A 27,855-nucleotide genomic window follows, 5' to 3' on the forward strand; every position below is an offset into this window, starting at 1 on the left:
CTAATCCTCCCACTGACACCAACAATGGAGCACTATTCCTCCCACTGACACCAACGAAGGGGCACTATCCCTCCCCTTAATACCAAAGATGCATTGTTTACTCCCACTGAAGCCAGGATAATTTCTACTCCCAATGGCCACAGTCCGGCCCCCCTAAAGTCTGGAGGACAGTAAACTGGCCCTTTGTTTAGAAAGTTTGGAGACCCCAGCTATAAGCTAAAAACTTTAATGAATAAATCAAATGCTTTCATTTTGGAACACAATGCCTTGCATATTAAATAGTTTAAAGCAGAAGTTCAGACTAAGGATATTTGGTAGCAGAAAAGAATTACAGCAAGGGATGGCCCTGGATTAAAGGTTCTGTCCCACCCACATGTATTTTTTATGTTGTTGGTGTATTAAATTTTATCTGGTTAATGGTTTCTGAGGTTTCTGTTTCTGTTGTTTCTGTGTTCTTCAAGCACTTCCATTGAGGTTTATTGGGGCCAAAATGCTTGAAACTTGTAGCTCCAGAGAAGCTCATGTACTTTTTCGAGTTTGAAGCGCTTATGCCCTGTACAAACGATCGGACATTGATCGGACATTCCAACATCAAAATCCATGGATTTTTTCCCACGGATGTTGGCACAAACTTGTTTTGCATACACACGGTTGCACAAAGTTGTCAGAAAATCCGATCACTCTGAACGCGGTGACGTAAAAAGACATACGTCAGGACAATAAACGGGGCAGTAGCCAATAGCTTTCATCTCTTAATTTATTCTGAGCATGCGTGGCACTTTGTGCGTCGGAATTGTCCACACACAGTCAGAATTTAAGCGAACGGATTTTGTTGTCGGAAAATTTTATAGCCTGCTCTCAAACTTTGTGTGTCGGAAATTCTGATGGAAAAAGTCAGATGGAGCCCACACATGGTCGGAATTTCCGACAACAAGCTCCGATCACACATATTCCATCGGAAAGTCCGACCGTGTGTATAGGGCAACATGTCAGACACAACTGGCAACCATGGGATTTTGGACGTTGAGAATTTTGGAGCTTTGAACTACAGAATGCTCAGTTGTGAATGGTTCCTTCGTGCTTCGCAGAGACAGAACTAGTGAAAGTCCTTGCCTTCATATACGTTAAAGGACTGGAAAAACATCTTTTGTACTTCACTTATCTGAAATAAAATAGCGTGGGATTCAACTTCTGTGTTAAGAGTTAAGCTGCCTTTGGATGGTGCCAAGTTAGAAGGTGACCGTATTGTTCAGACAGATTGGGCCATGGAGGGCACTGCATAAAGCAGCATTTGAAACAGAACAGTAAATACTGCAGTATGCAATATTGAGGATTAGGGATGAGCCGAACACCCCCCTGTTCGGTTCGCACCAGAACATGCGAACAGGAAAAAAGTTCGCTCGAACACGCGAACACCGTTAAAGTCTATGGGACACGAACATGAATAATCAAAAGTGCTAATTTTAAAAGCTTATATGCAAGTTATTGTCATAATAAGTGTTTGGGGACCCGGGTCCTGCCCCAGGGGACATGGATCAATGCAAAAAAAAGTTTTAAAAACGGACGTTTTTTCAGGAGCAGTGATTTTAATAATGCTTAAAGTCTGGTTCTTCTGGTTCTTCCTCCGGCGTTCTCGTCCAGCATCTCCTCCCCGGCGTCTTCTATCTTCTTCTCCAAATTTTCGAATTTGCCGCGAACACCCCAAATTGTTCGCTGTTCGGCGAACTTGCGAACAGCCAATGTTCGAGTCGAACATGAGTTCGACTCGAACTTGAAGCTCATCCCTATTGAGGATACTATTTTTTTCAAGGGGGTACACAAAGCAATGTTGATGTAAAAACTCAACTACAGGAAGCAAGCAGATTTCACATTAGTGAAGGTAGTCACTAAAAGATCATATGTAATTACCGCATATACTCGAGTATAAGTCGAAATTTTCAGCCCCTTTTTTGGGGCTGAAAGTGCTCCCCTCGACTTATACTCGAGTCACCGTCGTCTGCCTACATGATCAGCGTGTCATGCAGGCAGACGGCGGCCAGCGTGTGCTACAAAGTACTCGGCAGCCTCTCACTGTTCAAAAGCCGTGCCTCCTCGTCTGTGATAGGCAGTCAGTGTACAGCCTATCACGGACATTCTCTCATCCTTGTCCGTGGTATGAGGATGAGAGAATGTCCGTGATAGGCTGACCGCTGACTGCTGGGAAATGGAGTGTTCTGCCTATCATGGACGAGGAGGAGGTGCGGCTTTTGAACAGTGAATGGCCGCCGCACAGGCTGATCAGTGCAGAGCGACACACGGAGGATGCACAGGACACAGGTAGGATGCACACAGACACATGCACACAGGTACATATACACATGCACACATACACAGGACACAGTTACATATACACAGGTACATGACACATGCACATATACACAGGACACAGGTACATGACACAGGTACATATACACATGACACAGGTACATGACACATGCACATATACACAGGACACAGGTACTTGACACATGCACATATACACAGGACACATGCACATATACACAGGACACATGCACATATACACAGGACACATGACACATGACACATGCACATATACACAGGACACATGACTCATGCACATATGCACAGGACACATGACACATGCACAGGACACATGCACAGGACACAGGGAGGTATACAGCTGCAGAAGAGCATTGTTGACCCTCTTTTTCCACTTACAGTAGCTGCTGCATTTCTCACCCTCGTCTTATACTCGGGTCAATAAGTTTTTCCCATTTTTTTGTGGTAAATTAGGACCTCGACTTATACTCGGATTGACTTATACTCGAGTATATACGGTAATTTGGGTTACTTCACTATGCAGAGTTCTGCTTTTTAAAGCAACACATTTAAAAATATATATATTTTTGAATAACTGCGTGAAATGACAGTTTATTATTACCTTTAAATGTTTCTTCTAAATACAGATACCATTGTCGTACAGTAGAGTCACCCATGAGATAGATCATTTTATCTTTTAAACAGGCGTACATTTGTTCATGGAGTGTGAAGTTGGCAAAGTTACAGAACACAGGTCTCCATTTATTCTGTAACACAAATCCGCTGGGAAATGGAGGTACCATCCCAATCTTGCATTGTTCTAGAGGTGGAGGAGGTGATTCTGTGAAAATAAAAGCAGAAATAAATATTGGTGACCAGTCTTACCTGCCACAGGATTTGTAGTTATGTTCTTTTAGTCTCATAATTCTGTAGACCCCTGCTAGAAAACATAGTCAGTTCCTCAGTTCCTGCTTTTCTTAAGCTTCTTTTTTGCAGACTCCTGTTCAGTTGAGGTGTACAGCTTAACCACTTCAATACAGGGCACTTATACCCCCTTCCTGCCCAGTCCAAATTTTAGCTTTCAGTTAGGGCTGAGCACACGGTTCGAGACGAACGTAAGTTTGACTCAAACATAGGGTGTTCGTTTGCTCGCAAACAAACCGGACATATGGGGCGTTCACAGGAAATCTGAGCACCACAGAACGCCCCAGAGATTGAGCTAAATTAGGCAGGTTATTTAGTGCAGGCAGTGTATTTCACATATATAATATATATATATATATATATATATATATATATATATATATATATTCATATATATATAATTTCATGACAACACTGAAGAAATGACACTTTGCTACAATGTAAAGTAGTGAGTGTACAGCTTGTATGACAGTGTACATTTTCTGTCCCCTCAAAATAACTCAACACACAGCCATTAATGTCTAAACCGCTGGCAACAAAAGTGAGTACACCCCTAAGTGAAAATGTCCAAATTGGGCCCAATTAGCCATTTTCCCTCCCCGGTGTCATGTGACTCCTTAGTATTACAAGGTGTGAATGGGGAGCAGGTGTGTTAAATTTGGTGTTATCACTCTCACTCTCTCATACTGCTCACTGGAAGTTCAACATGGCACCTCATGACAAAGAACTCTGAGGATCTGAAAAAAACGAATTGTTATGTTATTGTTATGCTCAACATAAAGATGGCCTAGGCTATATGAAAATTGCCAAGACCCTGAAACTGAGCTGCAGCACGGTGGCCAAGACCATACAGCAGTTTAACAAGACAGGTTCCACTCAGAACAGGCCTCGCCATGGTCGACCAAAGAAGTTGAGTGCACGTGCTCAGCATCATATCCAGAGTTTGTCTTTGGGAAATAAACGTATGAGTGCTGCAAGCACTGCTGCAGAGGTTGAAAGGGTAGGGGTCAGCCTGTCAGTGCTCAGACCATACGCTGCACACTGCATCAAGTTGGTCAAGATGATGCACAAGAAAGCCCACAAACAGTTTGCTGAAGACAAGCAGACTAAGGACATGGATTACTGAAACCATGACCTGTGGTCTGATGAGACCAAGATAAACATATTTGGTTCAGATGGTTTCAAGGGTGTGTGGCGGCAACCAGGTGAGCAGTACAAAAAGACACGTGTGTCTTGCCTACAGTCAAGCATGGCGGTGGGAGTGTCATGGTCTGGGGCTGCATGAGTGCAGCCGGCAATGAGGAGCTACAGTTCATTGAGGGAACCATGAATGCCAACATGTACTGTGACATACTGAAGAAGAGCATGATCCCCTCTTCCATGGACTGGGCCGCAGGACAGTATTCCTACAGGATAATGACCCCAAACATTCAGTGTAGACTATGTATACAGTGCATTCGGAGGTGTACAGTATATAATACACTTCAGGCGGTGTACACAGTATATAATACAGTGTGTATAGTTTCTAATACACTTCAGGTGGTGTACACAGTATATCATACAGTGCAGCTGGTGTACAGTTTCTAATACAGTGCAGGAGGTGTACACAGTTTATAATACAGTGTGTACAATTTCTAATACACTTCAGGCGGTGTACACAGTATATAATACAGTGCAGTCAGTGTACAGTTTCTAATACAGTTCAGTCGGTGTACAGTATATAAAACAGTGTAGTGTGGTGTTAAAAAAAAATTCCCATTATGTCCGAAAGGCCACCAAGGAGAGGCAAATGCTCACCGGCCATTAAAAGAGAGCAAGCGGCCTCTGTGTCTACAGTGAACAGTGGTGGTTGTGGACATGGCCCATCCTCTGCAGGTGGGTCACGCTTTTCCTTTTTTTCTGCAGCTGGCCATGTTATCGAGCCACAACATGCAGAAGATTTGGTGGATTGTATAAGGAAGCCGTCCTCATCCTCCTCATCCTTTGTCACCCAGGCTCATAGTAGTTTGCCTTTCAACGCAGCTGCCAGAGTGGCCTATTCCACCAGCTCCTTGTCCACAGTTACTCTTTCCGTATCCCCACCATCATGCACAGAGGAGTGACCAGAATTATTTGATCATAGTGTCGGTTACATGCTGCTGGAGGATGCAAAGCAATTTGAAGGCTCTGATATTGGTTCCCAGGTTGAGGAAGGGAATAACGGTAACCTAGAGAGAGGGGGTGCCACAGAAGGACAAGAAACTGGCAGTCATGTTCCCCCAGCTGCAGCATACTGCCAAGTTTGCTCCAGTGATGAAGAGGGAGGGGATGATGAGGTCACTGACTGTACTTGGGTGCCTGAGATAAGACAGGAGGAAAGTAAGGAGGGGGTGGCACAGCTCCAATGAGGCCGGATGTCTTCCAGGGGTCAGCTTAAGGGCAGCCAGCCTATTGCATCACACCACAGAGCTCCGCAGGTGCAGGGTGCTGCTGACTCCCCGCTGACCTGCAAAAGTTCCTTGGTGTGGACTTTTTTCGACACGTGTGCAGTAGATCGCACCGTTGCTGTTTGCAATGTATGTCTGAAGCAGATCAAGCGTGGCCAGAACAGCGGCTGCTTGGGCACCACATGCTTGACAAGACATATGATGACCAGCCATGCAGTCTGTTGGCAACAGCACCTGAAAGGCTACAAGAACTTGCAGCCAATCTGCTAGCAGTACACCACCAGTTGATACTCAGCATCTAAATGCTAGCTTGGCAAAATTGCTAGCACTGCAACTGCTGCCTTTTCAGCTGGTAGACTCTGCCGCCTTTCGTGAATTTGTGGAATGTGCTGTACCACAGTGGCAGGTTTCAAAACTATTTTTTTTTTAAGTAAGGCCATTCCAGCTCTTTACATTCATGTGGAAGGCAATGTTCTGGCCTCGTTGGACAGGGTGGTCAGAAGCAAGGTTCATATTACCGCTGACTCATGGTCCAGCAGGCATGGGCAGGGATGTTACCTTTCCTTCACAGCGCACTGGGTAACTCTGCTGGCAGCTGGGAAGGATGCAGGACAGGGTTCAGTGTTGGAGCTTGTTCCACTACCAGGCCTCCAAAATGCTGGTGGTGATTCTGCCACAACATCTGTATGCTCCCCTTCCTCCTCCTCTTCTTCCTCTATGTCCTCTTCTACGGAATTGTCCTCTGAACCAGCAGTGCTCTGTAAGCGCTCAAGGGGCTATACAAGCAGTCAGGCTAAAAGATGCCATGCAGTGCTTCAGTTGGTTTGCCTCAGGGATAGGAGCCACACTGGGGCAGAGATTCTGTCAGCTCTACAGGGGCAGGCTTTAGAGGTGGTTGACGCCACACCAGCTTCAGCTGGGAATGGTTGTATGCGACAATAGCACCAACCTTCTAGGAGCAAGAGCAGACTTGGAGACCTTTCCAACAGAGCATCCACTGGGTTACTGGTTCGTGAGGATGGACCACTGGGCAGAACTTGCTCAATATGCATTCGAGCTCCTGGCCTGGCCTGCATCCAGCATGCTTTCTGAATGCACATTCAGTGCTGCAGGAGGGTTTGTAATGGATCAAAGAGTGCGCCTGTCCACAGACTCCATTGATAGGCTCACATTTATAAAAATAAATCAGTCCTGGATCAGCAGCTATTAAGGCCCTGATGCTGATGTAAATGATTGAATTTGCTATGGATCTGGAATCCCTTGAAGACTGCCTATGCTGCCTATCCTATTCCTCCTTAATCTTGATGATGCTAGCTTCCAACAATATTTTTGGTTTAGGGCACCACCAACACCCAAGGCCCAATTTTTCTGTCCCTGTTTAGCAGGGGCATGTAATTACAATTTTTGAAATAATATTTCACAGCAGGGCCCGTTCCTGCGCCCAACAAGAGTAACTGTGAAACTGAGCTGCAGCACGGTGGCCAAGACCATACAGTTGTTTAACAGGACAGGTTCCACTCAGAACAGTATATATATGGCGGGGGGGCACTATGTCTGTGAAACTAATTTTCCACTCAGAACAGGCCTCGCCATGGTCAACCAAAGAGGTTGAGTGCACATGCTCAGCGTCATATACAGAGGTTGTCTTTGGGAAATAGATGTATGAGTGCTGCCAGCATTGCTGCAGAGGTTGAAGGGGTTGAAGGGGTGGGGGGTCAGCCTGTCAGTGCTCAGACCATACGCCGCAAACTGCATCAAATTGGTCTCCATGGCTATCATCTCAGAAGGAAGCCTCTTCTAAAGATGATGCACAAGAAAGCCCGCAAACAATTTGCAGATAAGCAGACTAAGGACATGGATTACTGGAACCATGTCCTGTGGTCTAATGAGACCAAGATACACTTATTTGGTCCAGATAGTGTCAAGAGTGTGTGGCAGCAACCAGGTGAGGAGTACAAAGACAAGTGTGTCTTGCCTACAGTCAAGCAGGGTGGTGGGAGTGTCATGGTCTGGGGCTGCATGAGTGCTGCTGGCACTGGGGAGCTATAGTTCACTGAGGGAACATATACTGTGACATACTGAAGCAGAGCATGACCCCCTGTCTTCAGGGAATGGGCCACAGGGCAGTATTCGAACATGATAACGACTCCAAACACACCTCCAAGATGACCACTGCCTTGCTAAAGAAGCTGAGGGTAAAGATGATGGACTGGCCAAGCATGTCTCCAGACCTAAACCCTATTGAGCATCTACAGTATGGGGCATCCTCAAATGGAAGATGGAGGAGTGCAAGGTCTCTAACATCCACCAGCTCTGTGATGTTGTCATGGAGGAGTGAAAGAGGACTCCAGTGGCAACCTGTAAAGTTCTGCTGAACTCCATGTCCAAGAGGGATAAGGCAGTGCTGGAAAATGATGGTGGCCACACAAAATATTGACACTTTGGGCCCAATTTAGATATTTTCACTTAGAGGTGGAATCACTTTTGTTGCCAGTGGTTCAGAAATTAATGACAGTGTGTTGAGTTTTTTTGAGGGGACAGCAAATTTACACTTATTACTACTTATTATACAAGCTGTACACTCACTACTTTACATTGTAGCAAAGTATCATTTCTTCAGTGTTGTCACATAAAAAGATATAATAAAATAATTACAAAAATGTGAGAGGTGTACTCACTTTTCTGAGATACTGTATGGTACGTATCATTGATAATTGATCAAATCTGATGTACTGACTGTCTATGTCTATTTCTTGAGACCCTGAAGTGTCAGGACAATATAAATACCCCCCAAATGTCCCCTTTTTGGAAGTATATAGTCCAAGGTATTTAGTAAGAGGCATGGTGAGTTTTTTGAAGTTGTAACTTTTTCCCCATAATTCTTTGGAAAATGAAGAAATTAAATAAAACATTTTTTCCCCCACACAATTGTCATTTTAACAAGTTATTTCTCTCACATAGGCATACTTGCAATTACACCCCAAAATATATTCTGCTACTCCTCCTGAGTATGGGGATACTACATGTGTGATACGTTTTCACAGCCTAGCCACATAGAGAGGTGCATTTTCCAAGTAGCACCTTCAGGTGTTTTAGGGACATAAATTACACATCTAATTTCCTGACTACCTATTACACTTTTGAAGGCCCTGGAGCACCAGAACAGTGGAAACACCCACAAAATGACCACATTTTGGAAAGCAAACACCCCAACATATATTCTATAAGGCATAATGAGTCTTTTGAACATGTCATTTTTTTCCACAAGTTTTTGGAAAATGTGCAAAGAAAATCTTTTTTTTCATTCTTTATATTTTTTTTTTTACACAAAGTTGTCAATTTAAAAGATAATTCTAAAACACAGTATGGACATAGCAAGAATTACACCTCAAAATACATTCTGCTTCTCCTCCTGAGAATGGAGATACTATATGTGTGACAGCCATAAAATTAGTTTTTTTTTTCCACATAATTGTCATATTAACAAGTTATTTCTCTCACACGGCATATGCATACTTCCAATTACACCACAAAATACATTCTGCTACTTCTCCTGAGTATGATACTACATGTGTCAGACATTTTCACAGCCTAGCCACATAGAGAGGCGCAACGTCCAAGGAGCACCGTCAGGTGTTCTAGGGACATAAATTACACATCTAATTTCCTGACTACCTATCACACTTTTGAAGGCCCTGGAACACCAGGACAATGGAAACACCAACAAAATTACCCCATTTTGGAGAGAAAACACCCCATTGTATATCATATGTGGTATAATGAGTCTCCTGAACATGTCATTTTTTGTCACAAGTTTTTGGAAAATGTGGAAAGAAAATGTAGAAAAATTTTTATTTTATTTTTTTACACAAAGTTGTCCATTTATAGGATATTTCTAAAACACAGCATGGACATAGCAATAATTACACCCCAAAATACATTCTGCTACTCCTCCTTAGTATGGTAATACCACATGTGTAAGACTTTTTCACAGCCTGACCACATAGAGAGGCTCAACATCCAAGCAACACCTTAAGGCATTCTAGGAGCCTAAATTACACATTTAATTTCTTGATTAGCAATCACACTTTTGAAGTCCCTGGAGCACCAGGACAAGGGAAACATCTACAAAATGACCCCATTTTTTAAAGCAAACACCACAATGTATATTCTATGAGTCATAATGAGTATTTTGTCATTTTTCCACAAGTTTTTGGGGAAATGTGGAAAGAAAATTAATTTTTTTTTTTTTTTTTTTTTTACGCAAAGTTGTCAATTTATAAGATATCTCTAAAACAGTGTGGACATACCAAGAAATACACCTCACAATACATTTTGCTACTTCTGCTGAGTATTGTAACCCCATGTGTGAGACTTTTTCACAGCCATGCTGAACAAAGGGTTACCATAAGATTACCTGTATCAGGCAGAGATGTGGTCCTCAAGGAATCATCCAGGAATCTTCCAGGCAGCTGGCAGGAACATGGTCCATAAAAGTCTGGGTCAGTACAGGCAGCAGACAGAGATATGGTCAACACAGCCAAAGTATTGGTCCAGACAACAGGCAGGAACATGATCCATACAAAGTCCTGGGTCAGTGCAGGCAGACATATGGTCAGCACAGTCAAAGTATTGGTCTGGGCAACAGGCAGAAACATGGCCCATAAAAATCCAGGTCATTACAGGCAGCAGGCAAAGATATGGTCAGCCCAGCCAAAGTATTGGTCTAGGCAGCAGGCAGGAACATGGTCCATAAAAAGTCCTGGATCATTACAGGCAGCAGCCAGAGACATGGTCAGCACAGCCAAAGTACTGGTCCAGGCAGCAGGCAGGAACATCAGGCTTAGGGTCTCAGTCAGGTAAGACCTGGGTACAGGGGTAGAGGCTTCTTCCCACCCAATCTCTTTGAAGACTCCAGACTCTGATCTGGGAATTATAAAACTGTTTTTCCCCCCTTTGTAGACTCATGGGCACCAGACTTTGTGGGAAGCCCTTCCTGTTTTTTCAGGTGCTACCGCAGGCCAAGGTTTTCTCACAGTACAGGTGGTGGAAAAGGGGCAGACTTGTATATTTGTTATTAAGGTAGATATGATAACCCTTTTTGAACAGTGGGAATGCCAGGTCCCAGACAATTTTTCCACTTGTGCTGATGTAGGTTGGGCACTAGGGATGAGTCGAACACCCCCCCCGGTTCGGTTCGCATCAGAACATTCGAACGGACCGAAAGTTCGCGCAAACTTTCGAACCCCGTTAAAGTCTATGGGACTCGAACGTGAGAAATCAAAAGTGCGAATTTTAAAGGCTAATATGCAAGTTATTGTCCTTAAAAGGGTTTGGGGACCCGGGTCCTGCCCCAGGGGACATGTATCAATGCAAAAAAAAGTTTTAAAAACTGACGTTTTTTCTGGAAGCAGTGATTTTAATGATGCTTAAAGTGAAAAAATAAAAGTGAAATATTCCTTTAAATATTGTGCCTGGGGCTGTCTATAGTATGCCTGTAAAGTGGCGCGTGTTTCCCGTGTTTAGAACAGTCCCTGCTCAAAAAGACATTACTAAAGGTAAAAAAGTCATTTAAAACTGCTTGCGGCTTTAATGTCATGTCTGGTCCCGGCAATATGGATGAAAATCATTGAGAAACCCTCCCCCACAGCCCATTACCAGCCCCTTTGGGTCTTGTATGGATATAAAGGGGAACACCGCACCCAAATAAAAAAAAGGAAAGGCATGGGGTCCCCAGGCCCTATATACTCTGAACAGCAGTATACAAGCGGTGCAGGGACTGTAGGTTTCTTCGTGTACATTTTTTACGTGTAGCTCCAGCCAAAAAATCTATTTTTAAGCTTTTTGGAAAACATAGGGAAGGGTTATCACCCCTGAAACATTTGTTTTGCTGTCTGTGCACCTGTTCAGAAGATTTCACCTCACTTTCTGTTCCAATGACAATTGGATTTTGAAAATTTAGGGTTTTTTTAGTGAAACAAGGAACTCTCACAGGAGAGAATTTTCCTTCCTAGGGGTAGATTTCCTCTCACTTCCTGTTGTCTCCTTCCGTTTGCAAGTAGGAGTCGTTTGTAAGTTGGATGTTTGAAAGTAGGGGCCTGCCCTATATGCTCTGCAAAAATTTGGGTGTTGGTGTTGCCACAACACTGTAAGCTCTCACAGTTACTTTTGGTGGGCACAGGAACGAGCCCTGCTGTGAAATATTAGATCAAGAATTGTAATTACATGCCCCTGTTAAACAGGGGCTAAAAAATTGGGCCTAAGGCACTGGTGCTGGTGCCACAACACTGCAACCCCTCACAGATACTCTAGTTAGAGCGCAGGAATGAGCCCTGCTGCAAAGTATTGCATCAAAAATTTTTATTACACGCCCCTGTTAAACAGGGGCAGAAAAATTGGGCCTTAGGCACTGGTGCTGGTGCCACAACACTAGAACCCCTCACAGTCTTGAAGGGATCTCACATAAAAAAAAAATTTGGTTACATCAGCATCAGGTGCTTGGTAGCTGGTGATCCAAGACTGATTCATTTTTATGAAAGTTAGCCGATCGACCGATTCGGTGGTCAGGCGCACCCTGTTTTTGGTTACAAAGCCTCCAGCAGCACTGAATGTGCATTCCGAAAGAACGCTGGATGCAGGACAGGCCAGTAGCTCAATTGCATACTGTGCAAGCGCTGGCCAGTGAGCCATCCTCAAGACCCAGTAACCCAGAGGATTTTCGGTGGGAAAGGTATCCAAGTCTGATCTTGCCCCTAGGTATTCCTGCACCATGTGAATCAGACTCTGGCAATGGTTGCTGGAACCGATCATACCTTGGGGCTGCAGACTAAAAAATTGTCTGAACGCATCGGTCAGACGGCCACCTTCTCCACCACTCCTTCTGTGACTGACCGAAGCCTCAGCAACACGTTGTCCATGAGGACCAGGAAATTGTAACCTCCCAGGCTCTGGAAACGGGTTGCACAAACCTTTCTGCAAGGCATCCCGAAGATGTTTCATCCTCTGCTCCCTCTGCGACGGCAAGATTAGGTCCGCAACCTTACCTTTGTAATGTGGATCAAGGAGGGTTGCCAGCCAGTAATGATCCCTCTCCTTGATACCATGAATACAAGGATCCTTCCGCAAGCTTTGCAGGATCAGGGAGGCCATGCAGCGTAGGTTTGCTGAGGCATTCGGTCCGAAGTCCTCTGGGTCACTAAGGACGACATGATCCGCAGCCACCTCCTCCCAGCCACGTACAAGTCCATGGGTTTCTTTGGACTGTAAATGATCCCTTGAAGACTGCTGCTGATGCTAAGTGCTAGGCCCCACCTCCATGCTGACACAATCCTCCTCCTCCTCTTCCTGTGTGATTGGCGGGCACGCAGGAACACTGTCTGGATAAAGGGGGCCTTGAGAGGTAAGGAAGTCCTCCTCTTCCTGCCTCTGTTCTGCCTCAAGTGACCTGTCCATTATTCCACGCAGCGTGTGCTCCAATAGGTGGACAAGAGGGACAGTGTCACTGATGCATGCATTGCTCACCATCCTAGTGGCCTCTTCAAATGGTGACAGGACAGTGCATACATCCCTGATCATGGCCCACAGGCGTGGGGAAAAAAAACAAGCTACCCTGACCCTGTCCTGGTGCCATAGTTGCATAGGTACTCATTGATGGCCCTCTGCTGCCGTCGCTGCAGCATGGTCAATGTTGAGTTCCACCTGGTGGGCATGTGTTGGAAGCCAACATGGTCTAATGTTATATGTCTAAAGTTTCCACACATCTGTTACACATCTTACAACCAAGATCAGCCATGCTGGCACTTGCAGTCCCACAGTTTTAAAAAAAGTACAGAGGAATGTGGCCCCAAACAGAATCTGCATAGCAAAAGGGCTTGTCTCCAGCCCACCTGCTGTGATATGTGTGATTACAGGCTTCAAAGAGATTGATTACAAAGACGGCCCAGGGTGCATGGACTGCAATACTGCCCCCAGAGCCAAGTATGGCAGAACAGTCAGTAATATGAGGAGGATTGTCATGTAAACATTGATTGGTCCAAAGCAAATGGGACTGGCAATGGGGGGAGTTTGAATGAGTGATGAGTGAGTTTGTAAAAAGGGTTGTTACAGAGAGTTATTTTTCTTTGTTGCTGAAAAGCCTGCCTTGAGGCTGTCTATCTGCCATCTTGGGGCTTTGCTCTGACTGAGGGCTTGGGCCTAAATTCCATGTGGCCCAGGCCCCTTTTGTCATCCAGAACCAGCAGATGAAACCATGTGTGATAAGTATCTTTACTATTTCATTGTTGTTATATGCTCTGTATATATACTGTGCTGTGTAGTGTGTGATGTTAGTACATTCCTATTTTCTAGGGAAATAAATAAGATATTGTTTTTACTAGCAGCACTGTGTGTTTGGTTTCATAGCTAACCTGGTATTATTGTGATATTAACAATAACATGTGCTCAGAGTTTAATAGACTATCAAGTTCTAGGTGCGAGGCCGGATTGCTGAGAGGGCGCCCCTTGCGACTAAGTGCAGCGTAACCCTGGAAGTGAGACAGGGAATACGGTGCCCAAAGGTGCACGGATTGCCGGATGTTGATGGCAGGATAGCTGAGAGCCACTTGGGTGCGTTGGGCAACCGTGCATGGAAGTATTCCAGTGGAGAAACCAGGAATGGGGTCAAGGCAGGCCAGGGGTCTTGTACCATAGGAGCAGTCTGGAAGAGGCACAATAGGTTTAATCAGGGACAAGGTCAGCAGCCAGGCCAGGGGTCAAGACCGATCAGGATCAGACAAGCGAAGGTGCAGGGGTACAGACAGGAGTGTAGTTAAGTCCAAGCCAGAGGTCGATGCAGGCGGAGATCAGGGTGAGTCAGGCAAGCCGAGTAGCAAACAGGAATCAGGTAGTCAGACGCAGGTAGCAGGTACTGGGAACACAGGAAGCTGATGATAATCCAGCAACTTGCATACAACTGCAGCAGGTTTAAATAGGCCAGAGGGCTCCAAACACCGTCACTGTGCACGTCTGCGGGCACCTGCCGCATTGCATCTGCGTGCAGCCGTTATCACGCATGCGCCTGGGGATGCACCCAGCGCGGTGATGACGGTAACTGGCAGGATCACCAGTCCTAATACTATTCCCCTGACATAGACTAACTAACTATAGGGACTAGACAAATTAATATATGTATGCAATAGTTAATACACAGATATAATATTAATTATTGTATCAGTTACATCATTTGGCACCCCAGCAGAAAGCATGTAGAATTTATTTTTACACAGAATCCACAAAACACCTAATGTATTTTTTGTCTTGAGTCCCTGCAAGCATAAATCCTTAAGTACACCCAGAACTGAAAATCGTCTCTAGTGTGGACAAAGATTGGCGCTGGCTCGCAAATTCTGAAATCTTGCTTGGATGGTCATGAAAATTCTGAGAAATATTTCATCAGTTAGCGGACGCGCGAAAATCTGGTGAGATTTTTGGCTGATATATGTATATAATTTAAACGTCTATTGTATTGCTAATGCAAATTGGTAGCTGGCCAAGTGGCCTGGTGAGTAAAGGGCTGATCACCCTTGGTTAGAGATTGACAGAGATTACCATACATCTTTGAGGAAAAAGTGGGAGAAATATAGATTGTTATTTTACATTTTTAATTTTTTTTAAGTTTTTTATTTTTACCCATGTGAAAGTGAAATAGCTCTCTGTTTCAATAAGAGTTCAATGTGACCTGCAAACGGGAAGGCATTGATTGAGAGTCTGCCTTGTGTCTTAGAATGTGCTTGTGTCTGGTAGGCTATAGAACTACAGAGAACAAATGCGTTTTTAAACGGCTTTGTATCTGTTTTTTTTTGGTTGTGGGACTACAGGTAAAAAGTTAGCTTTTAAACAGCTTTTATCTGTGTGTTTTGTATCTGTCTATCTGTGTAGCTGCGTGCATTGTGTAAGCAGGTTAGACAAGCTTCAGTGTAGCCAGGTAGGCTAATTAGCATATCAATGGATATTCCCCAGAAAGCATATGGTAATCCTAAAAGCCGCATAGAACCTACAGGACAGAAGTGCTCAGATACAAGGCAGCCGATAATGCCACAGTAAGTGTGGTGAGTCTTTTCTATGGATATGCAAAAGTTTAATTGTCTTGAATGATATCAGGTAAAAGAGTGAATGAATGAAGAACACTGAACGCTAGAAGAGCGATTAGTTTTTTTTTTTTTTTGTGAGTTGTAAGAGCTAACGATAATTGAGTTTGGTTTATTACTCAGTGTAGTGTTGGAACGTTAGTACAAATAGAATTGGGTATTGTGTGGATTGTATCATTGTGAAATGTAAAAAGTACGCTTCTGCCAGTTATCATTCATGTGCAGATGAACCTCTTAAAAGCCAGTGTAAGATACTTTTGTCTCAGTGTCAGCAACATAATAGCAGATTATTGGGTAAACAGCTTTAAAAGAAAGTGAAGATAATTTAACCACTTCCCTACCCGCCCATAGACATATGACATCCACAGATGGGATATCCCATCCTGGGTGGGCGTCATATGATGTCCTTGGCTTTCCAGCGGTATTGGGGGTGCGTGTGCGCCACCGGGGCGCGGTCACGCACATCACCAAGTAGTCGATGCGTGTGCCCGGCGGCAGCCATGACCGCCGGGCACTCGCAATCGCTCGTTACAGAGCAGGACCGTGGATCTGTGTATGTAAACACACAGACCCACGTCCTGTAAGGGGAGAAGAGACTGATTGTGTATTCCTTGTACAGTATCTCACAAAAGTGAGTACACTCCTCACATTTTTGTAAATGATTTATTATATGTTTTCATGTGACAACACTGAAGAAATGGCAACAAAAGTGAGTACACCCCTAAGTGAAAATGTCCAAATTGGGCCCAATTAGCAATTTTCCCTCCTCGTGTCATGTGACTCATTACTGTTACAAGTTCTCAGGTGTGAATGGGGAGCAGGCATGTTAAATATGGTGTTATCACTCTCACTCTTTCATAGTGGTCACTGGAAGTTCAACATGGGACCTCATGGGACCTCATGGCAAAGAACTCTCTGAGGATCTGAAAAAAAGAATTGTCACTCTACATAAAGATGGCCTAGACTATAAGAAGATTGCCAAGACCGTGAAACTGAGCTGCAGCACGATGGCCAAGACCATACAGCAGTTTAACAGGACAGGTTCCACTCAGAACAGGCCTCACCATGGTTGACCAAAGAATTTGAGTGCATGTGCTCAGCATCATATCCAGAGGTTGTCTTTGGCAAATAGATGTATGAGTGCTGCCAGCATTGCTGCAGAGGGCGAATGGGTGTGGGGGTCAGCCTGTCAGTGCTTAGACCATACGCTGCCCCCTGCATAAAATTGGTCTGCATGGCTGTTGTCCCAGAAGGAAGCCTCTTCTAAAGATGATGAACAAGAAAGCCCGCAAACAGTTTGCTGAAGACAAGCAGACTAAGGACATGGATTACTGGAACCATGTCCTGAGGTCTGATGAAACCAAGATAAACGTATTTGGTTGAGATGGTGTCAAGCGTGTGTGGCGGCAACCAGGTGAGGAGTACAAAGATAAGTGTGTCTTGCCTACAGTCAAGCATGGTGGTGGGAGTGTCATGGTCTGGGGCTGCATGAGTGCTGCCGGCACTGGGGAGCTACAGTTCATTGAGGGAACCATGAATGCCAACATGTACTGTGACATACTGAAGCAGAGCATGATCCCCTGACTGGGCCGCAGGGCAGTATTCCAACATGATAACGACCCCAAACACACTTCCAAGATGACCACTGCCTTGCTAAAGAAGCTGAGGGTAAAGGTGATGGACTGACCAAGCATGTCTCCAGTCCTAAACCCTATTGAGCATCAGTGGGGCATCCTCAAACGGAAGGTGGAGGAGAGCAAGGTCTTTAACATCCACCAGCTCCATGATGTCGTCATGAAGGAGTGAAAGAGGACTCAGTGGCAACCTGTGAAGCTCTGGTGAACTCCATGCCCAAGAGGGTTAAGGCAGTGCTTATGGTGGCCACACAAAATATTGACACTTTGGGCCCAATTAGGACATTTTCACTTAGAGGTGTATTCACTTTTGTTGCCAGCGGTTTAGACATTAATGGCTGTCTGTTATTTTGAGGGGACAGCAAATTTACACTGTTATACAAGCTGTACACTCACATCTTTACATTGTAGCAAAGTGTCATTTCTTCAGTGTTGTCACATGAAAAGATATAATAAAATATTTACAAAAATGTGAGGGGTGTATTCACTTTTGTAAGATACCTTATATAGGGACACCATTCGGTCTCCTCCCCAAGTCATTCCCCTCCCCCACAGTTAGAATCACGCCCAAGGTAACACATTTAACCCTTTGATCGCCCCTTAGTGTTAACTCCTTCCCTGCCAGTGACATTTATACAGTTATCAGTGCATTTTTATAGCACTGATTGCTGTGTAAATGTGAATGGTCCCAAAATAGTGTCAAAAGTGATATGTCCGCCGCAATGTCAAAGGCACGATAAAAATTGCAGATCGCCGCCATTACTAGTAAAAAAAAATAATAATAATGCTATAAAACTATCCCCTATTTTGTAAGCGCTATAACTTTTGCGCAAACCAATCAATATACACTTATTGCAATTTTTTTTACCAAAAATATGTAGAAGAATACATATCGGCCTAAATCGAGAAAAAAAAATGTTTAAAAAAAAATGGGATATTTATTATAGCAAAAAGTTTAAAATATTGTGTTTTTTTCAAACTTGTCGCTCTTCTTTTGTTTATAGCGCAAAAAATAAAAACCTCAGAGGTGATCAAATGCCACCAAAAGAAAGCTCTATTTGTGGGTAAAAAATAGTACAAATTTCATATGGATACAGTGTTGCATGACCACGCAATTGTCATTCAAAATGTTACAGCACTGAAAACTGAAAATTGGCCTGCGCAGGAAGGGGGTGAAAATGCCCTTTATTGAAGTGGTTAAACAAAATAGCTGCCACCATGTATTTTAACAGAAACATGCACAATATCTGCGATAACAATTCTGCCTTCTATGAAACATCTGTAAAACATGTTGCCAAGCCAGAGCTTAAAAATAGAGGTCGACTGATATATCGGCCAATATTTGGCCTTTTTTAAGAAATCGGCCGATTATTATGCAAATTAGGCCGTTATTTAACACTGACCGCACTGTGCCTGTTCCTCCTCCCTTCCCCACACTTCATTGGCAGAGCAGCGCAGCGCGCTGTGTGAAGTGTGTGAAACTGACATCTGTAACTGAATGCAGAGAGATACCAGCTGTCAAAATTGAGTGTTGATGTTGGGGTAGGCGGGGCCCAGCAGCTATCAAACACCAGCCAATGGGATGGTATCTGGGCGGGCCGCTATGTGTATGTGCCCCCGTCCCCTATCTTAAGCAGCCCTAATCATTGGCTGCTGTTTGATAGCAGCTGGGTCCTGCCTACCCTGGGTCCCCCCCCCTACATCACTATTGAATCTTGACAGCGGGTCTCTCTGCATTCAGTTACAGATGTCAGTTTCACACACAGTTACACTATATTGGCTCAGTGTGAAACCTGTCAGTGTCAACCAGTGCCACGTGACAATCAATGCCAACCAGTGCCATCTGCCAGTGCCAATCAGTGCCAACCAGTGCCACCTGCCAGTGCTAATCAGTGTCAACCAGTGCCATCTGCCAGTGCCAATCAGTCCCATTTGTCAGTGCCAATCAGTGCCAACCAGTATCACCTGCCAGTGCCAACCAGTGCCACCTGCCAGTGCCAATCAGTGCTAACCAGTGCCACCTGCCAGTGCCAGTGTCAACCAGTGCCACCTGCCAGTGCCAATCAGTGCCAACCAGTGCCACCTGCCAGTGCCAATCAGTGCCATCTGTACAGAGGACATTAGGTGCATGGTAGAGTGACAGGCAGGAGTAGAGTGGGAGAGTTTATGAGATGAAGGGAAAAAAAAAAAAAGAAAAATCGCCCTAAAATCGGCATAATATATCGGCCATGGGCCTCCCAGATTTTTAAATATTGGCATCGGCCAGAGAAAAACCCATATCGGTTGACCTCTAGTTAAAAATACAGTAGTGTTCTTCAAAGAGACAGGGATTCTTTAGGTTCTGGTTTAGAGCATTAGAGATAGGACTTCATGATTTTAAACAATCATTTATGAAAAAGAAAGGAAAAAAGGTGCAAACATATGTACAGAAAAATATAATATACAAAATAGACAATAGTAGCAACAGCAAAATAAATGGGATTATGAAAAAGTATTTAACAAGTTTCCTGGTCTTTGGTTCCGAGTCCAATTTACTGTGTCACTGTCTAGCCTGCAGTTTTCGGTTTGTTTCTTACCTCCTTGCTGCAATGGTTCTGCTAGACATGTGATTCCGCTCACATATGCCACTGGCTTCTGTGTTCACCTATGGAAGTTGCCTGCTCTACTGTGGATTTATATCCCTTTCCCTTCTATCACTTATTGGCCTGCCTCCTAGTTTGCTTCTCTTTATATAGATGTAGCACCCTATATATTTAGTGTCCTAGGTGTAGATAGCTTTTTTCTAAGCTGCAGTGTAGGTAAATTTGGCTTGGCTAGCAGCCAAGCCTGGGTTGAATCTGGCTCAGGGAAAAGTGACTCAGGGAGGCTGGATGACTCATCAAGCAGCACCTCTAGTAACCCCCCCTGCTCTCTGGAACCTTGGAGAAGCTTCCAGAAGTAGAGGGTGAAGTCTTGGAGGGGCTGCTTGGAGTATTGAGGAGGGCCCCAGCTAATCCCCAGCAAGAGGACTGGCAGTGGGTGGGCACCTCTTAAATACTCTAGGGTCATTCCAGCAGGGGCAGTCAGGTGGAAGATGAAGATGGAGAGCTGAGGAGGCTGTCAGTGGCCCTTGAGGGTGCCCCCCCCCCCCGAGTCTGGAGGGGGTGTCCTCCAGCCTGGGTCTTAGGGGCTGGAGGGACCCTCTACAACACACCAAAAAATTCTTTCCTGGATGCACGGGAGCAAGTGTGAGGGCAGCAGGAGAGAGAATCAGCATGTCCGGGAGATCTCCTGAGAGTCAGTCTGGGAGGACTGGTGAGTGTAAATCTGGAGGACTGGGGGAAAGTCAGTCTGGAGGACTGGGAGCATCAGTCAGGAGGACTGTTGTGAAGTAGCCAGGAGGGCTAGTGAAAGAGGCTGCTGCAGCCAGGATGGCTGGCAGAGCCTGAAGATGTGGTGCTGGGACCAGTGACCACTAGAGGAAGTGAAGTGAAGGTGTTAGTGGTGTCGCTCTACATCCTACAAGTATAGGGGCTGCGAGTCCCTGCCTGTAATGGGCCTGTGCTACAGATTCTTTTTATATAGTGACACCACTGGTAATTCTGCAAGAAAGAGAAGTGCTGGAGGGGTGTACATAGGAGCTGTATATAGGACTGTATATACTAGGGGTTGTGCCTGAAAAAGTTTAAAAGTCAAGTGGGCATCCCATAATACCCCTACTCCCCATCCAAGTTTTATCCCCTCAATGAAAATTAAAAAACAAAGTACTGAACTATTTTCTGACTCTGGGAAACTGAGGAAATTCAGTGTGCCTGGCTGTGCAGGGTGGGAAATCTCATTCTACTTGCGGCTCATTAGGGGGTGCGCTACATAGACATGCTCAGTGCAGCCCGCATTGCCTGTGCTTCTGGTTTGCCTTATATTATTTAATTCTGTGCCTGACTTCCCATGTATCGACCCCGGCTTCATCTACCATTTTGCTTGCCTTCCACCTGCCCTGACTTCAGCTTGTTTTCTGGATCCTCTTGTCTCCTGCCATCTGTACATGCGAGTAGTCTCCGCATCATTAGCTGGGCATACCTAGGGGCCATGGCTAGGTTCCAGTTTTCTGTAAGTCCATGCTCACCATCAGGGACCCTAGTGAAGTAGCAGACTGGGACCTAGACTCCGTGCTCTGGGGAACCCCAGGTTGGCTTTCTACAAGGGCTCACTACCATAGATATCTGGCACAATGTAGCATAAAATATCAGAATCACTGGTCCTCAGAATGATTCTCAGTGTAAGTGCATTATTTCGATTAAATGGAGTGTTGACAAGCTACAGTTGCACAAGCTTTTTGTTGCCCCTGAGTAAGGTGGTTACAAAATGTGGCACTCTTTCCACTGATTGCTAAAATAATGTATTTATGACATGACATATAGCCTTGGTTAATGTGTTGTTGACTTGGGAGGAATAATGAATGTAATTACTTAGACCTGGACTATTTCAGAAACACTGCAAACTGGAACTGCCTTAAAGTGGAATAAACTCAAAAAGCTTAAAAACCACTGACAGGTGGGGTTTTCATGGTAGAAGAGATCCTATCGGTCTCTTTTGCCACAAACCTTTTTCTCTGCCTGTCTGCGCAGCACAGCATGCATTTACTGTATAGCCCTGCACTGTGCTATGATGATGTGACTCCTGTGCAAATGCGCGGGAGTGACATCATCGCAGCCTGTCCATTCATGTGGCCAAACTGAGCGAACCCAGAAAGAGGACCAGGAGAAGATGGAAATGCCCCTGACCAGTAGGCTCGCTGGATGGAATTGCTTCAAAGGTAAGTCAGCCATACTGTGCTATAATGCAGTGTATACTATGCCACACTAAGGCAAAAACCTCCAGGAGGCCCATTTATTTAAAAAAAAAATTCTATAACAAAGTTTAATTGTGCCTTAATGATATTTACTATTAAGAGGTTTTACAGGCCACCATGGCTAATTACTGACCCCCTTTGCTTGGGTTGGGTTGTGTTGATGTAGTTTATGATGGCCTGCTCTGTATCTCTAACCACTTCAGCCCCGGAAGGATTTACCCCCTTCCTGACCAGAGCACTTTTTACAATTTGGCACTGCGTTGCTTTAACTGCTAATTGCGCAGTTATGCAATGCTGTACCCAAACAAAATTTGCGTCCTTTTCTTCCCACAAAAAGAGCTTTCTTTTGATGTTATTTGATCACCTCTGCGGTTTTTATTTTTTGCGCTATAAACGGAAAAATACCGAAAATTTTGAAAAAAAATTACATTTTCTACTTTTTGTTATAAAAAAAATCCAATAAACTCAATTTTAGTCATACATTTAGGCCAAAATGTATTCGGCCACATGTCTTTGGTAAAAAAAAGTTAATAAGCGTATATTTATTGGTTTGTGCAAAAGTTATAGCGTCTACAAACTAGGGTACATTTTCTGGAATTTACACAGCTTTTAGTTTATGACTGCCTATGTCATTTCTTGAGGTGCTAAAATGGCAGGGCAGTACAAACCCCCCCCAAATGACCCCATTTTGGAAAGTAGACACCCCAAGGAAATTGCTAAGAGGCATGTTGAGCCCATTGAATATTAATTTTTTTTGTCCCAATTGATTGAATAATGACAAAAAAAAAAAAATTACAAAAAGTTGTCACTAAATGATATATTGCTCACACAGGCCATGGGCATATGTGGAATTGCACCCCAAAATACATTCAGCTGCTTCTCCTGAGTACGGGGATACCACATGTGTGGGACTTTTTGGGAGCCTAGCCGCGTACAGGGCCCCGAAAACCAATCACCGCCTTCAGGATTTCTAAGGGCGTAAATTTTTTATTTCACTCCTCACTACCTATCACAGTTTTGAAGGCCATAAAATGCCCAGATGGCACAAACCCCCCCCCAAATTACCCCATTTTGGAAAGTAGACACCCCAAGCTATTTGCTGAGAGGCATGTTAAGTTCATGGAATATTTTATATTTTAACACAAGTTGCGGGAAAGTGACACATTTTTTTTTGCACAAAGTTGTCACTAAATGATATATTGCTCACACAGGCCATGGGCATATGTGGAATTGCACCCCAAAATACATTTAGCTGCTTCTCCTGAGTATGGGGATACCACATGTGTGGGTCTTTGTGGGAGCCTAACTGCGTACGGGGCCCCGAAAACCAATCACCGCCTTCACCCTTTCTAAGGGTGTAAATTTTTGATTTCACTCTTCACTGCCTATCACAGTTTCGGAGGCCATGGAATGCCCAGGGGGCACAAAACCCCCCAAATGACCCCATTTTGGAAAGTAGACACCCCAAGCTATTTGCTGAGAGGCATGGTGAGTATTTTGCAGCTCTCATTTGTTTTTGAAAATGAAGAAAGACAAGAAAAATGTATTTTTTTTTCTTTTTTCAATTTTCAAAACTGTGACAAAAAGTGAGGTCTGCAAAATACTCACTATACCTCTCAGCAAATATCTTGGGGTGTCTACTTTCCAAAATAGGGTCATTTGGGGGGGGGGGGGTTGTGCCACCTGGGTATTCCATGGCCCCCGAAACTGTGATAGGCAGTGAAGAGTGAAATAAAAAATTTACGCCCTTAGAAAGCCTGAAGGCGGTGCTTGGTTTTCAGGGTCCCGTGCGCGGCTAGGCTCCCAAAAAGTCTCACACATGTGATATCCCCCTACTAAGGAGAAGCAACAGAATGTATTTTGGGGTGTAATTTCACATATTCCCATGGCATGTTTGAGCAATATATCATTTAGTGACAACTTTGTGCAAAAAAAAAAAAAAAAAAAAATTTGTCTTTTTCCCGCAACTTGTGTCACAATATAAAATATTCCATGGACTCGACATGCCTCTCAGCAAATAGCTTGGGGTGTCTACTTTCCAAAATGGGGTCATTTGGGGGAGGTTGAACTGTCCTGGCATTTTATGCACCACATTTAGAAGCTTATGTCACACACCACCCACTCTTCTAACCACTTGAAGACAAAGCCCTTTCTGACACTTTTTGTTTACATGAAAAAATTATTTTTTTTGCAAGAAAATTACTTTGAACCCCCAAACATTATATATTTTTTTAAAGCAAATGCCCTACAGATTAAAATGGTGGGTGTTTCATTTGTTTTGTTTTTTCACACAGTATTTGCGCAGCGATTTTTCAAACGCATTTTTGGGGGAAAAAACACACTTTTTTAAATTTTAATGCACTAAAACACACTATATTGCCCAAATGTTTGATGAAATAAAAAAGATGATCTTAGGTCGAGTTCATGGATACCAAACATGACATGCTTTAAAATTGCGCACAAACGTGCAGTGGCAACAAAATAAATACATTTTTAAAAGCCTTTACAGGTTACCACTTTAGATATACAGAGGAGGTCTACTGCTAAAATTAGTACCCTCGATCTGACCTTCTCGGTGATACCTCACATGCATGGTGCAATTGCTGTTTACATTTGACGCCAGACCGATGCTTGCGTTCGCCTTAGCGCGAGAGCAGGGGGGGACAGGGGTGCTTTTTTTTTTTCCTTTATTATTTTTTTGCTTTTTTATCTTATTTTTAAACTGTTCCTTTCATTTTTTTTAAATCATTTTTATTGTTATCTCAGGGAATGTTAATATCCCCTATGATAGCAATAGGTAGTGACAGGTACTCTTTTTTGAAAAAATTGGGGTCTATTAGACCCTAGATCTCTCCTCTGCCCTCAAAGCATCTGACCACACCAAGATCGGTGTGATAAAATGCTTTCCCAATTTCCCAATGGCGCTGTTTACATCTGGCGAAATGCTCGTAGCTTCCGGTTTCTTAGGCCATAGAGATGTTTGGAGCCACTCTGGTCTCTGATCAGCTCTATGGTCAGCTGGCTGAATCACCGGCTGCATTCTCAGGTTCCATGTTGAGACAGGAGAGCCAGAGAAAAACACGGAAGATGGTGGGGGGGGTCATTCCCTCCCACTGCTTGTAAAAGCAGTCTAGAGGCTAATTAGCCGCTAGGATTGCTTTTACATGAAAGCCGACCGCTGGCTGAAAAGAATGATACCAAGATGATACCTAAACCTGCAGGCATCATTCTGGTATAACCACTCAAAGTCGTGAATTGCGTACCTGAAGACAAAAAAATGGTTAACAATAAAACACAATAAACGGTAAAGTATAAAAAATTGCATACCTGAAAAGCAAACAGGATAAAACATAATAACAATAAAACATTGCAGAATAGTATACAGTAAAAAAGAGCAGAACAATAGAGAGAGTATAGAGAGAGAGAACAATGAAACGACAACTATTTTTTTTTATTTTATATATTTTTTTGTGTTTTTTTTTTTTACACTTTTTTTTGTAACTGTAACTTTTATAACTGTAACCGGTTCCAGGTTCGGGTCTCTCAAAATGCGATGGCATCTTGGGAGACCCTGTGAAAGTGTGCCTAGTCTGTGCAGTGCTGTACCCTACGCTAATACTCAACTAGTGAATGGTAGCGTTCAAAACATTCACCAATGCAAAGACCAGGATTGTCAGGACAGGAGGGACAATAATAGTGGGTGTCACGCCTATATCCGCGCTTGCTGCAGACACGACATCTTTTTTGGGGGGGTTCGTTGGGTAGGGGTACTTGGGAGGACATAAAAATGCCTCTCATGCAGCCGACTGCATTTGGTTGGGGAAGTGAATGGGGGAAGTATGGGTGCTGCAGAAGTGGTGGGTTCCCAATTAGGATTGGCGAATGCAGCAGGAAGGGCACTATGGGCACGACGGGCCTGTTTGTCTTCTTCTTGGTGACAGCGGGACACTACTTGTGCTTGCCACCTCACCAGCTTGAACTGCACTTATGGGACTCGCCACGTCACCAAGTGTTACTGCAGTGCTGGTTTGACTACGACCGGGGTGTACTAGGCTGCTGGTGCTTGCCACTTCACCAAAACGCTACCAAAAAAAACTGTTAGCAATTGCAGGGATCAGGCCTGACTCTGCGAACGCTGCAGTTATGCGTTTAGTGTTTTGTAAGTGACAGTGATCAATCGATACTGCACTTGGGTGGGCTGGGCCGGGCGGAGGGGCAAAACGCAGGTGCTAGCAGGTATCTGGGCTGATCCCGCTAACACTGCATTTTTGGGAACCCTAAACTGCTGGGGACGCTAGTATAGATCTGATCGGATCAGATATTGATCCGTTCAGATACTATACCACTAAGGGAGGTGTATGGTGCATGCGTGGGTGTTAGCGGTACTGGCGCTAACCTGACGCTGCTTGGGGCTGGTGCTTGCCAGTTCACCAAAATGCTACCAAAAAAAACGTTAGCGATCGCAGGGATCAGGCCTGACTCTGCAAATGCTGCAGTTATGCGTTTAGATATTAGATATTGATCCGTTCAGATACTATACCACTAAGGGAGGCGTATGCTGCGTGCGTGGGTGTTAGCGGTACTGACGCTAATCTGATGCTGCCTGGGGCGACGCATATCACCGCCGGGCGATCAGGGGGCTAAACTTTTATTCGGTAATAAACGGCGGGTGCCCTGGCACTATAAAAAATAAACGAACTAACCAGCGTCACCCGTAACAGTTATACGGTGATCAGTGGTGAAAGGGTTAACTAGGGGGCAATCAAGGTGTTAAAACATTTATTAGATAGTATATGGGGGTCCCTGTCGCTATAAAACGCTGACGGCGAACCTAAATATTGACCTCCCTAACTAGCGTAACCAGTGACACTAATACAGCGATCAGAAAAATGATCGCTTAGCGACACTGGTGAGGGGGGTGATCAAGGGGTTAAAACTTTATTAGGGGGGGTTAGGGGGGTATCCTAGACCTAAAGGGGGCTAACACTAACTGCCCTACCACACTAACTGTCACAAACTGACACCAATGCAGTAATTAGAAAAAAAAAAAAACTGCTTGGTGTCAGTGTGACGGGGGGGGGGGGGGGGGTGATGGGGGGGGGGTTGGGGGTGTATTGTGTGCCTGGCATGTTCTACTGAGTGTTTAGTGTTGTGCACTCACAGTGAAGTCTTCTCTCCTCGGCGCCGGAACGGAAAATACCGAGCTGAGGAGAGATGACATAATTTCCTTTGCTGCTGTTTAGCATACAGCAGCAGAGGAAGAACCTGATTGGCTGGGAGCGATCGCGAGGGGGGGCCACGAATGGATGGTCTCCCCCTCACCTCTCATCGCTCCCAGTCACAAGCCGACCGCCTCGGGCACCGGGGGGGGGTCCGAACGGACCCCCCGCCCGCGGGAGGCAGATCACGTACAGGTACGTGATTCTGCCTGCCCGTGCCATTCTGCCGACGTACATCGGCGTGAGGCAGTCGGCAAGTGGCTAAACTGACTGTTCAATCTGAGAATTTGATGGCTGAATATGGATTTTGTTTATGACACCCCATTGCCTCTAAAGCAAGCTTCTAGAGTTTAGGGAGGGAGACCGATATCACTTTTA

General features: G+C 44.5%; 1 protein-coding gene across 4 annotated transcripts in view; it reads right to left on the bottom strand.

Moving 5' to 3' along the window:
- Positions 1–27,855, bottom strand: part of LOC141114281 (NXPE family member 4-like) — a 319,509-nt gene that overhangs the window by 6,349 nt on the left and 285,305 nt on the right. For all 4 annotated transcript variants that reach the window (XM_073607882.1, XM_073607878.1, XM_073607879.1 and 1 more), the window contains one exon: positions 2,942–3,160. In XM_073607882.1, coding sequence (XP_073463983.1) covers positions 2,942–3,160 — 219 coding nt within the window. The remainder of the gene's footprint in view (positions 1–2,941; positions 3,161–27,855) is intronic.

The sequence above is a fragment of the Aquarana catesbeiana genome, linkage group LG12 (genome assembly GCF_042186555.1).
Source record: "Aquarana catesbeiana isolate 2022-GZ linkage group LG12, ASM4218655v1, whole genome shotgun sequence".
NCBI classification, from domain to species: domain Eukaryota; kingdom Metazoa; phylum Chordata; class Amphibia; order Anura; family Ranidae; genus Aquarana; species Aquarana catesbeiana.